Source organism: Cupressus sempervirens, chromosome 2, assembly GCF_028749045.1.
Source record: "Cupressus sempervirens isolate cs-2001-9-10 chromosome 2, ASM2874904v1, whole genome shotgun sequence".
Taxonomy (NCBI): Eukaryota; Viridiplantae; Streptophyta; class Pinopsida; order Cupressales; family Cupressaceae; genus Cupressus; species Cupressus sempervirens.
In genome coordinates, this window is record NC_143119.1 from 293,659,469 (window position 1) to 293,674,058 (window position 14,590).

General features: G+C 32.0%; 1 protein-coding gene across 1 annotated transcript; it reads right to left on the bottom strand.

The window, feature by feature from the left end:
- Positions 1–11,966: 11,966 nt before the first annotated feature.
- On the bottom strand, positions 11,967–13,399 carry LOC149572227 (protein NRT1/ PTR FAMILY 4.6-like). The gene is made up of 3 exons (XM_089815793.1): positions 13,285–13,399; positions 12,951–13,174; positions 11,967–12,398 (listed from the first exon to the last, which is right to left on the bottom strand). The coding sequence occupies exons 1-3, from the start codon at positions 13,397–13,399 to the stop codon at positions 11,967–11,969; spliced, it is 771 nt and encodes a 256-aa protein (XP_089671919.1).
- Between the last annotated feature and the right edge of the window lie 1,191 nt (positions 13,400–14,590).

A 14,590-nucleotide genomic window follows, 5' to 3' on the forward strand; every position in this document is an offset into this window, starting at 1 on the left:
CCATGGTGACCACGGATAGATCTCAATGGTAAGAGTAAAAATCACTACCACCCGACCGCGTGGAACCTAAATGGCTCACTTCCACTACACTGAGGAGATAGTCTTAAGTCCCAAACAGGATATCAAAACACAAAACACAAGTACTCTCTACGTCTGGAAAATCCTAAAAGTATACTAACTCAAAGGTTCCAACATAGATAGACATCTAGACCCAGAGGCACACAAGACACGTAGGAAACCTACTATGCAAGTGGGAAAGTGTCATCACAGAAGTCATGTCGAAAGTTATATGAGCAATCCCTTAGGAATCTCGGGTCCCCTGTGATCCTTTGGCCACTAGTATCCTCTCGTACTGATGAGGCATACTACGAAATGCAAGGTCATAACCAAGTATTCTCTCTACCCCATCCTAGTTTGTACTAGCACTCAAGGCATGGGAGAGAACATACAGTTATCTTATTAGGTTCATTTAAGTCAGTATTTAGGTGAGATGTTTTCACTTATTAAAACAACTTACAATGGATTTCTCCAGGTAGCCTCTTAGGGCCCTGACCCCCATTGCAAGCCACTTCCTGACACTACACATAGATAACCTACCCTAGGCTCATGAACTCACAAATCAAAGAATCATAATAAAATCACCTTAGTCCTATACAAGCGACTGAAAACATCATAAATATAATCCACAATCATCACATCAGCTCTCCATGAGCAACTGAATAGCATCAAATAATAATCATAATGATCACAACAAATCTCTATCAGCATATGAAGGCATCAATGATAAATCACAATATCCAATGGTTCTCTAATCAACAACCAGAAAGAATCCCAATAATAGAACACAAAACTGATCGAAGACTCCAAAATGGTCAAGTCAAAACATGTCACAACATGACAACATCAAGAACAAATCACTTAAAACATCTCAATCCTCTCAAACAACTGGAAGGCAAATCAAATATAACTGATCGATGACTCAAAAATGGTTAAGTCAGGTAACTCGAATACATACACCTCAGCTTCACACAAAGAAACTGGAAAGCAATAACAACTAGTAAAAACATCAATATCATAGAGCACTGCATCACATTACCATGGTCGGGTTAAGAAAGATCAAGACCAAATCATCATAACATCACATTCACAACCCCAAGCCTCTGGGAACAACCTAAACTGGCCAACACTAGGACAAACCCTAAAAACTCCAAAACACAAACAACATACATAAAACAGAACGTAGGTATCAAGTTTGGTTTGATTGATAATATACTATTGAGATGTAACATTTCAGTTTTAGTTTCAAGGTATGATTCTAGTTCAAAAGATTTCTAGATTACCCTATAGGTTGACCCATTTACTTGTTCGAATGAAAAAAGAATTACCCTCCCATCATATTTTAAAACAATAATTCTACAATTTATTTTCAAATAGAATTCATCATTAATTAACTTTAATTAAATTAATTTTTATTAAAGTAATTAATAATTATAATTCTAAACGATCATATTAATATCTTCATTGATGATCAATTTATTAATATTTAATCAAAAATTATTAATAAATTAATATTTACATAACTATATTTAAAATGCATTAATAGTTAAATTATTAAATATTGATAAAACTAATAATAAAACATTATTAAATATTAATAAAGCTAATATATATTAAAAATTATATATAATATAAAAATCTTTTTTATATATATAATATTAATTCAAATAGCAATTAATATTTTTAATAAAAATCAATGCAAAATTTATATTATTACAAACCAAAATCGAATTCCAACTATATTGGAATGGGCACAAATTAATATATATAAGCAATTACATAAATCGTTGTCCCTGCAATCGTGTGAACTGTTGTCGCTGTCATACTGCGACCACAGTCGCAGGTACGGCTGCACAGCAGCCTCCAGCTTTTATAGCTGTCAGTCAATGAAAAAGGGAGTAGGGGGGGTGGCTAAGCTGCCCCTCCCTATTTTATTTTATATAATTTTATTTTGAAAATGTTTGTTATTAAATAAAAACAAAACTTTGCTATCATACAATTTTTTTTTTAAAATTTTAAAAATGAATTTTATTTATTTTATACAATTTATAAATATTTAAATTCATTAACAATATTTATAAATATATATATATATATATATATATATATATATATATATATATATTTTTAAATATTCTTTTTTCATCTTTACTCTGAAGGAGAAAGTATTTTTAACCATCCGAGTTTTCAATCTATAATTTTCAATTTTACATTCCAAACCCTTCCCAAAATAAATTCTAATTTTCTTTATTCTAGAAAATGAAGGTTTTTGATAACTCTACTATTCTTCACATATACAGAAATTATCGACAAGCAATTAATAATTCACTGTATTGAAAAGTTTAAACTTTCATCATAGAGAAATTGGATTTACAATCCACAAACACGAAGAAGACAGGAAAGAGTAATTGTGTATTTAATCAACAATCAAAGCACAAGACCCTACTTGGTCCTGATGGTAATATGAAATCCCCGAAAAACTATGAGAAAATTTGCTCCTCTTCAATTACTTTCCTTTGAAAATATTTCCTAGAATTCTTCTTCTGAAATTCGCTTCAAAAAGTTGTCTCCCCAAAATTTTGTGTCTCCAAAATTCACCCTCCCTCCAAAATGAACCCCCAAAGTTGTAATAAGGAGTTTTCTCCTCAAATTGGGGCACTAATTATGCATTCACCCGAAAGGACTCTTTGCTCAACTGAGCTAACTCTAAAATTAACTTGTATTAATCTTTGCTTTATCTCTTTAATGCACATTAAATGAATCATTAAATAACTTTATTTAAATTTTCCACTTGACTTCTATTTTTAATCATTATTACTTTTAAACTCATGCGCACTTCATGAAATTAAAATAACATTATTATTCCCACTTATTTTATCTTTTAATTATTTTATTTTATTTTCAACTCATGCTCGCATCATGCGATCTAGAAACTTTTAATAATTTAATATCTTTTCCACTTTAATTTTTATTTTAGAAACTTAATTGATAAAATATTTAATTAACTTAAATAAAAATAATATTTATCATTTATTTAGAAATGAACTCTAAATATATTATTATTAAATTAAATAAATATTATCTCGTTCTAAATTTATCCTTGAACTTTAATCTCCAAATTTAATTCTTTTTATTTAATTAATTTCTCAATTAATTATAATTAAATATTAAAATTTCATAATGATTTTTCATTAAATTAAATCATTAATTAATCTTTTAATTAGACTTAATTTATAGAAAATACACCAAAGACTCATAAAGACAACATACGAAAACCCATCATAGCAAAAGACATATTAAATCAATTAAAGGGTTATAATCATGAAATTACATCATTTGATGCACTTGGAGGGTACTTAACTCAGATACTTGTCCTAATTATCAATTAGGACAATTGGCTAAAGGGTTTAGGATTTGGACTTAAGAGTTTATCTCCCCTCTCTTACCATTGAGATACTGCGATAGGGTACGCTCATCCTAGCAATTTAGGGAAGTCGATACCCGATACCTGCAACCTGCATAAAATTCACGCATGTATAGACACAATATTCTAAGCTAAACAAGCAATGGCAGGAAGTGGTGCATCGTGTAGATCCTGACTAGCAGGTGACAACGACTCCCTTCCTTAACCACATCAGAAACACCATACATAAAGAAAACAAATACGCACACCATACACATGCAGTATGGGGTAAGTATCCATAAGAAAGCACATGTGATTATTAACCATCTAACTAATCATCATCAATAACTAAAAACACTAAATAATCATCATACATACATGAAATATAGAGTACCAAGTAATCTCACTATATAATAAACTAAATGTAAAATAATATCTGATAATCTGAAAGTAATGCTACTAAACATCAAGTATAAAATTGGCCTAAAAGAGTTTGGCAATTAAAATAAAATGTGAACTAGGGGTAGGCACTACAAACTCAGTCAAAAGGATGTTCAACAGAGCATAAGGTCTGGTGAATATTATAGCAGTAAGAAAGAGATAAAAAAGGCACGTGTCTTAGAGACAAAGATACAAGTTTGTCTAAGAGAAAAGCATTACATAAACTAAGACAAGAACATTGTTGTTGAAAAGAAGAATACTGAAATCTAAAAGGAAAGCCCAAAGAACGAGAATTCTAGTGCAAAATAGTGATCAACAAATTACAGGACAGCAGCAATCAAGAATCATGCAATTAAGATAGTAAAAAGAAAATTAATGAACAAGAGCCAAGTCATTAAATGTTGCTCATTCAAAGACAAACACAAGTGCTGCAAAAGACTAAAAACAATGAGAAGGAATTGGAGACATCTTGAGCAGAGATCAATCAGAAGTCATCAAAATCAGTCACTGTTATCTAGGAACAATGTTAAAGGACAGTGATAAAGAAATATGACATTAAAGGACAGTGATGAAGAAATGTTGACACACTTTTATATGTATGTTCAGTGAGTGCAGATCAAGAACAATGGTAAATGTTGAAAATAACAAAATAGATATGTCATCAAATGGAATCCATAATAGTGATGACGAGACAGTGAGATGGACTGTTATAGAAACTCAGAGATGATAGGACATGACAAGATGTACATTTACCATTGTCTAGAGGAGCATCATCATTAGAGGTTACAAAAGAGCTATCAACAATGATATGAGTAGATTTAATGACATTAAAATAGCATGATCGCAATTAATTTTAATGAAGAAGAAGAGAAAAACTATGATAAATATTAGAGAGCATGATTCATATGATGAGGGGCAGAAAGAGAGATAATTTCACCTTTTTGTTATAGGTATTTAGAGTGTTTGCAAGGCGATTCACTATCCTTGGATACATTCACAGCTTTTATTTGAAGGATATTCACCATATAATGATCATCAATTTATTGTCTTGTCTAAGGGGTCCAAGCACTAATGTCAAAGACCATTTTCTATTAATAATGATAAACACTTTTGGTGAAGATACAATATCTGCAATTGTATGAAACGATGTTCTTGGTTACACAAAGTAGACCTAGAAATGTAGTAAGAATATTATGATGGCCATCAGACAACAAAGAGCAGTGAGGTGGCCAAGGGTAGAAACAATGTGTGTGCCATATAAAAGCAGCAATAATATATATATAAGAGAAAAAATAGTGATCAAACAATGTAAGGAAACAAAGAGCAGATATGCATCCAAATAGCGCTACTGCAATGCAAAAAATAGTGACATCAGAGAGAAAGATAGTGGTGAATATACATGCAAAACAGTGATTGATGTTATGAATAAATTATAAAAAATGAATGTGAATAATAGTGACATGGAAATAGTGAATAAATAGGAATATCGATATCAGAGGATAGGAAGATCAAAAACAGTAGTCAGAGATTAGTAATACAGCAAAATTGGGTACATTATCCAGTTTTTGAAGTTCTTGATTGGAGGTGTTTAGATAATTGGCCTATTAAGTTTTATGCTACTTGAGTTGTACTTCCTAAGAATCCTCCTTTTAAGTTCCAACCAATGTGGCTTCATTTCATGGCTTCGTGGTTCTGAGATGGAGGCCTGCCATATGAGCATATGATAGAAGTAAGAAATTGCAATATGTTTAAATGCCATATCAAGAAATGGTCATGTACTGGTAATATTTATGCTAGGAAGAGGTAGGCACAAGATCGTGTGTTGTCACTTACAAAAATTCAAGATCTTGTCTTTTCATAGGATTTGAGTAGAGAGGAGTCTCAAGTTGTTTGAGAACTTAAGTAAGTAATGAGAACTATTTTTAGCAAGTATAAGGTAAGGGTTGATTGGCTTTAGGAAGGAGATACAAATATAGTCTTTTTCTATAATTATGTGCAAACTTATAGTTAAAATAGGATTTATATATCTACTTTGGTTAATTTAGATGGAATTTATTTAATATTTTCATATGTTTTGTCTCGAAAAAATCTATGTGGTACTATTTAGAAGATTCATCCCTACTAAGGATGAGGGGAATGATATAGAGATGGGTAAGGGCTCTTTATCAACTATTAGGCAGTCTTGCCAAAAGATCAAATTGCAATACAAACTGACAATGTTCCTTGGGGCTACTAATGGCTCACATATACAAATACAAGGACTCAACTTCACGAGGGTTCTACTATGGTTTCCAAGGTCCTCAAACACCTAACCCAACCCAAAAAGTTCCCTCACCAAGTTAATGGTTATAAAGATTAATTTGAGCTTGAAAACATTGTTTCAGGTTTACAATTTTTTGTTCTCTAAATAAATAAACCCTCTATGATCAGGTAGTTGGAGCAGGAAAACATCAAATGCTTGGAGTGTATTTGCAGCGTTCATGTTTAATACTACTAGCTACATTAGTGCTCTTGAGTTCTATTTACATCTTTGCAACTCCAATCCTGAAGCTACTATGGCAGGAGGAGAATGTATCAAATCTATTAGGAGAATATGCACTTTGGATGCTATCAAAATTGTCTGCCTATGCATTAGGTTTCCCAATGCAAAATTTTCTTCAAGCACAAAGAAAAGTCATGGTAATGGCTTGGATTGCCTTGGCGGTGTTGATGTTTCATGCATTTCTGAGCTGGTTATTAATCTTCCAAGTGGGTTTAGGGTTAGCTAGAGTAGCTATTACATCAAACATATCATGGTATATTATCGATATTAGTTAGCTTTTGTATATAATTTACTTTTTCCAAGAGGCTTGGAAAGGGTTCTCTTGGCTTGCTTTTCATGATCTATGGGCTTTTCTTCAAATGTTAGTGGCTTTGAGTGTCATGATATGGTTAGTAGCACAATCACTCTTTCTATTTTGTGTTCTAAACTCAATTTCTAGTATAAAACCTAATTAGGATATGCAATGATGGGTAGTTTTAAAAATACAACAATTCAAGTTTGATGCGCTACCTATTTGGTAAGGAACTCCTCCACAAGTTTGTTTCAAAAATCCAAATTTTTCCTCAAATGCAACTTATCTAGTAGCAATGGACTTAGATCTGGGTATTTTATAGGTGTAAATGTTTGTTACCAAATTGGGCGTCTCATGGTGTATATGATTGTTTAAACCAATAATAAGTTACAATAAGTAGTTAAATGTTCTCCTTTTGATAGTTCACTCTGTTCTATTTACAACATGATTTTTGAATGGATGGAAAACCATGATCTTCGTCGGTTTCAATGTTCGAATTACATATGAATTATTCTTATAGTATATATTCTGTGATGAGTGTTAGGTCATTGGGCGTTAATAACACGATACTGGCTATAATAGAAATAATTACACTGAATTCGCCTGACCAATCAATCAAAATATATTACTGGTGGTGTTGTATACTTAGAACCTATGTGTATGAATGTAACTAATTTATCATTTAGCAATAAAACTTCCACCCACACAAATTGCTAAGTTGTGGACATTTCTCACCTGCAGAGCCTGATAATATACCCTTCTTCAAATGAATATAATGCAAAATGTCGATGCACATACCCTTCTCCAAATGCATATAACGTATGCGACAGCCCCTAGTTTTGTAGGTAAGTTTGAGCATTTTTGAACGCGGAAGAAGTTGGAATAAAATCCACGACCTAATTTAGTGCCAATTAAGTTTTATTTGGGTTTGGGAGATTGTGAATGCGGATGAAGATGAGGATGAGCCGGCATAGCTCTCCCTTTCCCAAAGTTTGCAAAGAGATGTTTCTCCTTTTGTTCTTTCTAATAATTCTCCCTTCAGTCTTATGTGATTATCGATGGTCTATCTGCAACAATGCCTCAACTTTCATAGAGGGGAGTGCATACTCCACAAACTTGGATCGAGTAACTATCGATTTGTCTTTCAATGCACCTCAAAGTTCAAGTTTTCAATGTTTGGAATGGCATATAACACGACTTGATATGCCGCAGAAGAAAACTCACCGAATGACCAATGCGGGCTTCTTTTTTTCAATTATAGCCTGACGACGTTGCAATTGCAACACCTATGTTGCCTGATGTCGCAATTGCGACGTCGTCGGGCTATAATTGAAAAAAAAAAGGCAAAAAAAAAAACATTTTCCCACCATCGCAAATTGACCCCTAATATATTAGTGAATGGGAAAGTGGATCCTAATGCATTGGAATGGTACCAAGGGATTTGGCATTTTGTACACTACAAATAATGATTTCAAGTTGGTTGGGTACACTATTAGTGATTGGGTTGGAAGCCTAAATGATAGGAAGAGCATTTCCAGATATATGTTTCATATGGGCTCAGGTGCAATTTCATGGGCATCCAAGAAGAAACCTATTGTTACTCAATCTATAGCTAAGGTTGAATATATAGCAGCGAATGCAAAAACATGTCAAGCTATTTGATTAAGGAGAATTTTGACAAATTTGAATAAAAAGAAAGAGAATGGAACCACAATCTTTTCTAACAACATTTTCTTAATTGTATTGTCAAAGAATCCAGTCTTCTATGGGAGAATCAAGAATATTGAAATCAAATATCACTTCATTAGAGAGCTAGTGAAGAATGGAGAAGTTAAGATAGAATTTTGCAAGTCTGAGCAATAGCTAGTAGATATATTCACTAAACCATTAGACATAGAAACTTATGTGCACCTAAGAAGTAGTCCTGGCATAGTTGATTTGGATCAGGACTGATCCTTGCATTGTTGCTTTGGACAAAGAGAGAGTGTTGAAATCTATTGGTTGCCCTTTGAGCCAAGTGCCCACCTACCCATCTAACACATTTAACTCGTTAGGTGAGTTTGAATTTGAAAAAGAGAGGAAAAGTTTTTGAGATAAGTCAAATGGAAAATATGCTCATTTCATTCAATAGAGTAGAATGAGAAGAAGTAGGAAGGACAAAGAATATCATAGCAGAGAACATTGCATTAAGAAAATAGAAGGAATAGAAAGATGATCAGAGTTGTAGCATCACAAGATGAGTTCTTTTGTTCTATCTAAGCTCATTTTTGTCTGTCCTAGGAAGTAGTGATTTCTCTAGGCATTATTGTGTGTAGCCTTATAGTGTTATAAGTTTGTATTACAAATAGAAGTTGTAGGTTAAAGTATTTTGTTTTTGGTTGTAGCCCTATGTTCCTAGTTTTGTAATAGTTGAATTAGTATATGAATAGAAAGAAAGCAAAAGGGCATATTAGTTGATCCAGTTATTTTGGCTCATTGTTATCTTCATTTCTATTTATTCAGTATTGTGCAAAGTATTTGTGGAAGTCTCTATTATTACCTCTGCATTTTAATGGTGGAAATGACTAGACAACATGTTTGTTATTAACTTGCTTGGTTCCCTTGTTAATCGAGTCCTCCTTGTGCTAACTTGGTCTACAAATTTTTATGTTGTGTCCACTAAGATATAGTTGAGTCCACTAAGTTCTTTTCCATTCTTACCAACCTCACTCAATCTCTTCCCTAACTGAGCATACTGAGCTCACTCGATCCCTTCGTCTACCAAGTTCACTCAGTGTAGTGTTGACTAAGCACATTGTTGCTATCGACCTCTCTCCTTTGGCGAGTGAGTAACTCTACACCCATTTCTACACCTATTGGTGCCGAGTAACTTGACATTGTTGTCACTCATCTCCTTCAAGTGTCGAGCAACTCTGCACTCACAGCATTGTGCTGAGAAAACTTTTGTGAAGTCATTTTTCTCATAGGATACATAAAAGAAGGTTAAAACATAAGTAATCTTACAAAGTTTGTCAAGTTAAGCAGAACAATCAGAGGCATTTTTTGCAAAGAGATGGTGTTTTGTTAGTTTATGGGCATTAAAGTCTCCACATAAATAACTAGTAGATTGATCAACATTTTAATCCTCTTTCGGTGGGTCACATGAGTTTTTCCTTCACTTCGTTAATGATTTTCTACTATGCTAATTGTTTATCATGATGTCTTTATGCTTACAATCCTTGTTTGATTGATTTATTATTGTACTTGCCTTAGACAAATACTATTGCATTCATATTCCTGAACACTTAATTAATTTCTATCATTTCAATGAATAAGATGCAACTATTTTTCAATAGTTCAAATAAGTCTAAAGTTATATTGTTTATATTTCATTTTTTTATATTAAACAAATTATATAATTGGTTGAATTATTTTTGTGTTATAGGAGCCCTTTTTTTGGAAGCATTTCTACATTGCACATTTTTAGGCTAAATTTTTGGTAATGTGACAATTTCTAATATTTATTTTTATAAATTTTTATTGTTTATTTTACTACAAGATTACTTTTATAATTTTAATTTTCCTATCATGTACATGATTTATTTTTTAATTTCTTTTTTAAATGAAAATCATTACTTTATATTCCAAATTTTTTAATAAAATAGTATAAATTTATAAAACTGAATTTTAAAATTTAAATTCAAGTACATTAATTATCTCATTGTTTCGCTAAACAATTTTAAATTACATGAGCTCCGTATTAAAAGATATCATACTTCAAATAAAAGAAAAATTTTAAAATTAAAATAAACAATTATTGTATCAAATTTTGACTATAACAAATAACAAAAATTTAATCTTATAATAAAAATTATTTCATACATTTCAATTCACTAAAAAAAATTTAATCTTGTTATACAAATCTTTACTATGCTCACACATTTCTATTTATATTGCAATTCACTAAAAAAATTGCAAGTACACACCACTATGTGGCACTTGTTTTTATTGTGATCATAAATTCAATCTTAATGTACAATTCAATTTCATTGAACTACCCAAGTTAATTGTTTTGGAAAGAAATCAGAATGAAATATCCATGTTACACTTTAATCTTTAATTTATTTTTTAAAATCATTATTATTTGATATTACAATTGTATTAAAAATTACATTTATTACATCAATTCTATTAAATAACAAAATTCATCATTAATTCACCATTTTTTTCATCTATTTAAAAACATCTACCAAAAAAAATCAAAACAATTATCATTCACAACTATTATACCTAATAATTCTCATCCTTGCCTATGTGAATCACATGACAATTGTTAAATAGTCCATATGCTTGTTTGAAGCTTACTATCAATTCATGTAATTCTAAACATCATTTTTTTTTAAAATGGGACAAAGATTGTAATTATGTTATTGACTATTTCCTAAATGTTCAAATGTAAGATGGAGAAATCTATGTTTACTTAAAGAAAAAGATCAATGCCCCGAGTATTTACTTAGTTTTCATGTTATATTATTTTTCAAATTAATATAATATATTTATTGTAGATCATGTCATTTTTTCTGATTATGTGCATTGTTTCTGGTATAAGATGCTTTAATTCATTTATTTTTAAAATTAGACTATACAATCTATTATCAAAAAATAAAAGGTAAGAAAAAAAAACATTGAACTTATTTTTATATTGCTATTTTGATTTAAGTGTGTAGTTTTGAGTTAAACTCATTGACCCATGTTTCATGAGTAGTGATTCACAAGAATCCATCTCTCATTAAAATAAATGGAACACTTAGTACTCATTGGATCTAGGTGATTCTTTCAATCCCAATACTACTCCAACCCTCTATGGTTAAACAATAAGTGTGCTCAAGCTGGAGTAGTGTCGGATTGGGTGGCCTCCAGGGAAGTTCTGGTGCTTCACCTCTATGAGTATCACCTAAATCCAATGAGTGCTAGATGCTATATTTATTCTCATGAGAGATGGATTCATGTGGTTCACTACTAATAGAATATGGATCAATGAATTTGAATCAAAACTACACTGTTAAATCCTAATAGCAATATCAAACATTGACTTACTGTGAAAAATGTCTCCAACTTATCAACATAAAACCTGTTGTCTTTCTTCTTAATAATCAGTCATAGAGTTTAATCTGAAACAAAATATAAACTTACACAACTATTACCAGAAATTATAAATAGTTAAAAAATACTTATAAAATAAAAGGAAGCAATCATAATGATGGTAGTTTAACCTGTGCAATGCGGAGACGGGGACTGTCCTGAAGCAGCTTGTAGCGGTGGGTTTTTATACCAATAATAATACAAGTCATACCAAGCAAGATGCCTATTGCAGAGAGCAAATATCCAGAGAAATAGTCTTGTTTAATGATTTCAAGCCAAACTAAAAATGTGACTCCCACACTCGCTCCTAATACAATGCTAAACAATAACCAGTTAAAATAACTAGACATGTGCTTCCTCTCCGTTGGATCCTTTTCATCGAACTGATCTGCTCCGAGTGTTGAGCCTGTAGGTAACAAACCACCAGTGCCAAATGCAATGAGATATAAATCCATAAACAGTATTGTTTCCTCTCGGCTGTCCACTTCCTCTTTTAGGTTTAGAGAACGGATATAGGCTTGGAAGGCCAATACTGTATATCCCTGGAAAATCCAATCATATGTTAAAGGATTAATTGTGATGGTAGACAGAATAAGGGTATAAGTTTTATTATCAATTGAAAAATTGATAGTTTTTAAGTAAAAGATACAGTAAATTATGTCTATGTATGTGACTAGATTATATACTATCTTTTTTCTATTAGAAACGTATGTGCTTCTAAAATTAGTTAAGAATAATATATTGAAGCTTAAGTCGCTTCATATCTAGATGAAGAAAACGGTCTTTCTTGTAGGTAGACCACTTGCATCATATATTACGTTTTCTTCAATTAGAAACTTATGTACTTGTAGAGTTTGACCATGTACCACATTTTTCTCAAATAGAAACTTATATACTTGTGTTTATTAACTAGTTAATATAGTAAAATTTAAATCGTCTCATATCCTATAGCTCTACTATAATTGATAAAAATAACATGCTGAGACTACGTATCATATTTTTTCTCAATTCCAAACTTATTTACTTATAAACCTAATTGAAGATAATATATCAAAACTTAAGCCACCCAATCTTTAAAAGAAACTAGCTAATACATATGCCATGGAAGCTATAGCTGCGGAGATGGTTAAGGTGCGCAATCTGGAGAAGTATGTATCTGAAACAAAAGCACCCACTAAACAAAGCAGATAGGTTGTTCCCACGAAATTTGTTACAGTTGTTGCAGATTTGGAAATGTCAAAACACATAATCAACATTAAATATGTACTGAGATTGCATGCAAGAGAAACAAATGCCATGTTTTGGAAGCCCATCAAGACTGCACCATTACACACACCTCAAACATTAGTATATCAAAATGATCGAATCTATATACATCTCATAATAATATATATACACATCTAGAATATAGTCTTGGCATAACATTACCAAAAGTAAACATTGCTGCTCTAAATCCGCCATGATTATCTCTGCGAGCAGCTTCTCCCTTCCAATTGACATATCCTTGCACTGTGTCGACGAGTTCTCCCTTCTCTAACTCCATAGCCAAAATGATTTTCTACGAAGCCAACGATATTTCCCTGAGTAGGTAATCTGATATTATTCATTTGGGCCTGACGCTCATGGTTGACATAAGACTTCAAAAGGATATACCCGTTAACAGCGACAAATTTGCACGTTGGGATTAACAAACTGACGACAAATGAAACCTGGAAATAGCGAGTTTCGTCAATAATAATATAGCATTGCTGCGGTTTGAACCGTATGCAGTCGTTGTTATCGGTATGGTCAGGATTTGGTGTCTTGTAATATAGATGATCGCTAGGAATCTATAGGGGTGACTATTTGATTCAAGATATTTACCAAGTTTTAGATGCTTTTGGTAGAAGAATTTATCATATAAGAGGAATATCTCTTTGTATTTATGATTGTTTTTTTTGGGTACGTGGGGTCATATATATATGATTAGATTTATGTGCTTTTGTTGTATGTGGTGTCATATATATAATCAGATTTATGTGTTAGAATTTCTTGTCATTTTGAAAGAGTTTTTGATAGGGGAGATGGTCTAGTAGTTGTCTAGGATAATTTTGGGTATCTAGAATTCCAAATCTGTACATTGAAATCTGTCAATTTTTTTGGCGAACCTTTGTAGGTTAGTGAAGAGCTTAAAGCTAACCTTTCAGTTTTTCTGCATTTATGGAGTCCTCTATATAACTTGTACAATGTGAGGTGGTCTAAAAGTGTCATTTTAAAACATTCACTTGGAACCCATTATGTTTACACCCAATAGCCACTCACCAAATAAGTAGTACTTTTGCACAAATGGACCAATCAACAACCAAGAAAGCTAAAAAGTGATAAACTATTAGTACAAGTGTTATCATTTTCAAGGCCTTTTTTATTAGTGGTAATTGGGGGGGTGGGGGGCGAGAGGCGGGGGGGATCTATAATGGTAGATGTAGTGCTCATTGGAGCAATGGGTGGCTACTAGGCCATCTCCCCTACAGTAGATAACTTGAACATCATATTTTTAACAGGCTTGATTCCTAGGCTAAAAGTGTTAAATAGTTAATTCCTTATTGTGTGATGTTTAAGAGTGGTCTTGGTAGAGAGGTTCAAAGTGGGAATCCTTTTCAAATATCACTTCTCAATTTTATCCCTTACATAATGTTGTCATTTTGTACATTGCCTTGCCAAATGTTGTTACTTTGGCTCCTCCTCAACCTCTCTC

Coding starts and splice junctions, on each gene's coding strand:
- LOC149572227 (XM_089815793.1), bottom strand. CDS start 13,399: ATGGAGTTAGAGAAGGGAGAACTCGTCGACACAGTGCAAGGATATGTC. Junction 13,175..13,284: donor AGCAGCAATGTTTACTTTTG/GTAATGTTATGC, acceptor GTAATGGTGCAG/TCTTGATGGGCTTCCAAAAC. Junction 12,399..12,950: donor CTATAGCTTCCATGGCATAT/GTATTAGCTAGT, acceptor TGGATTTTCCAG/GGATATACAGTATTGGCCTT.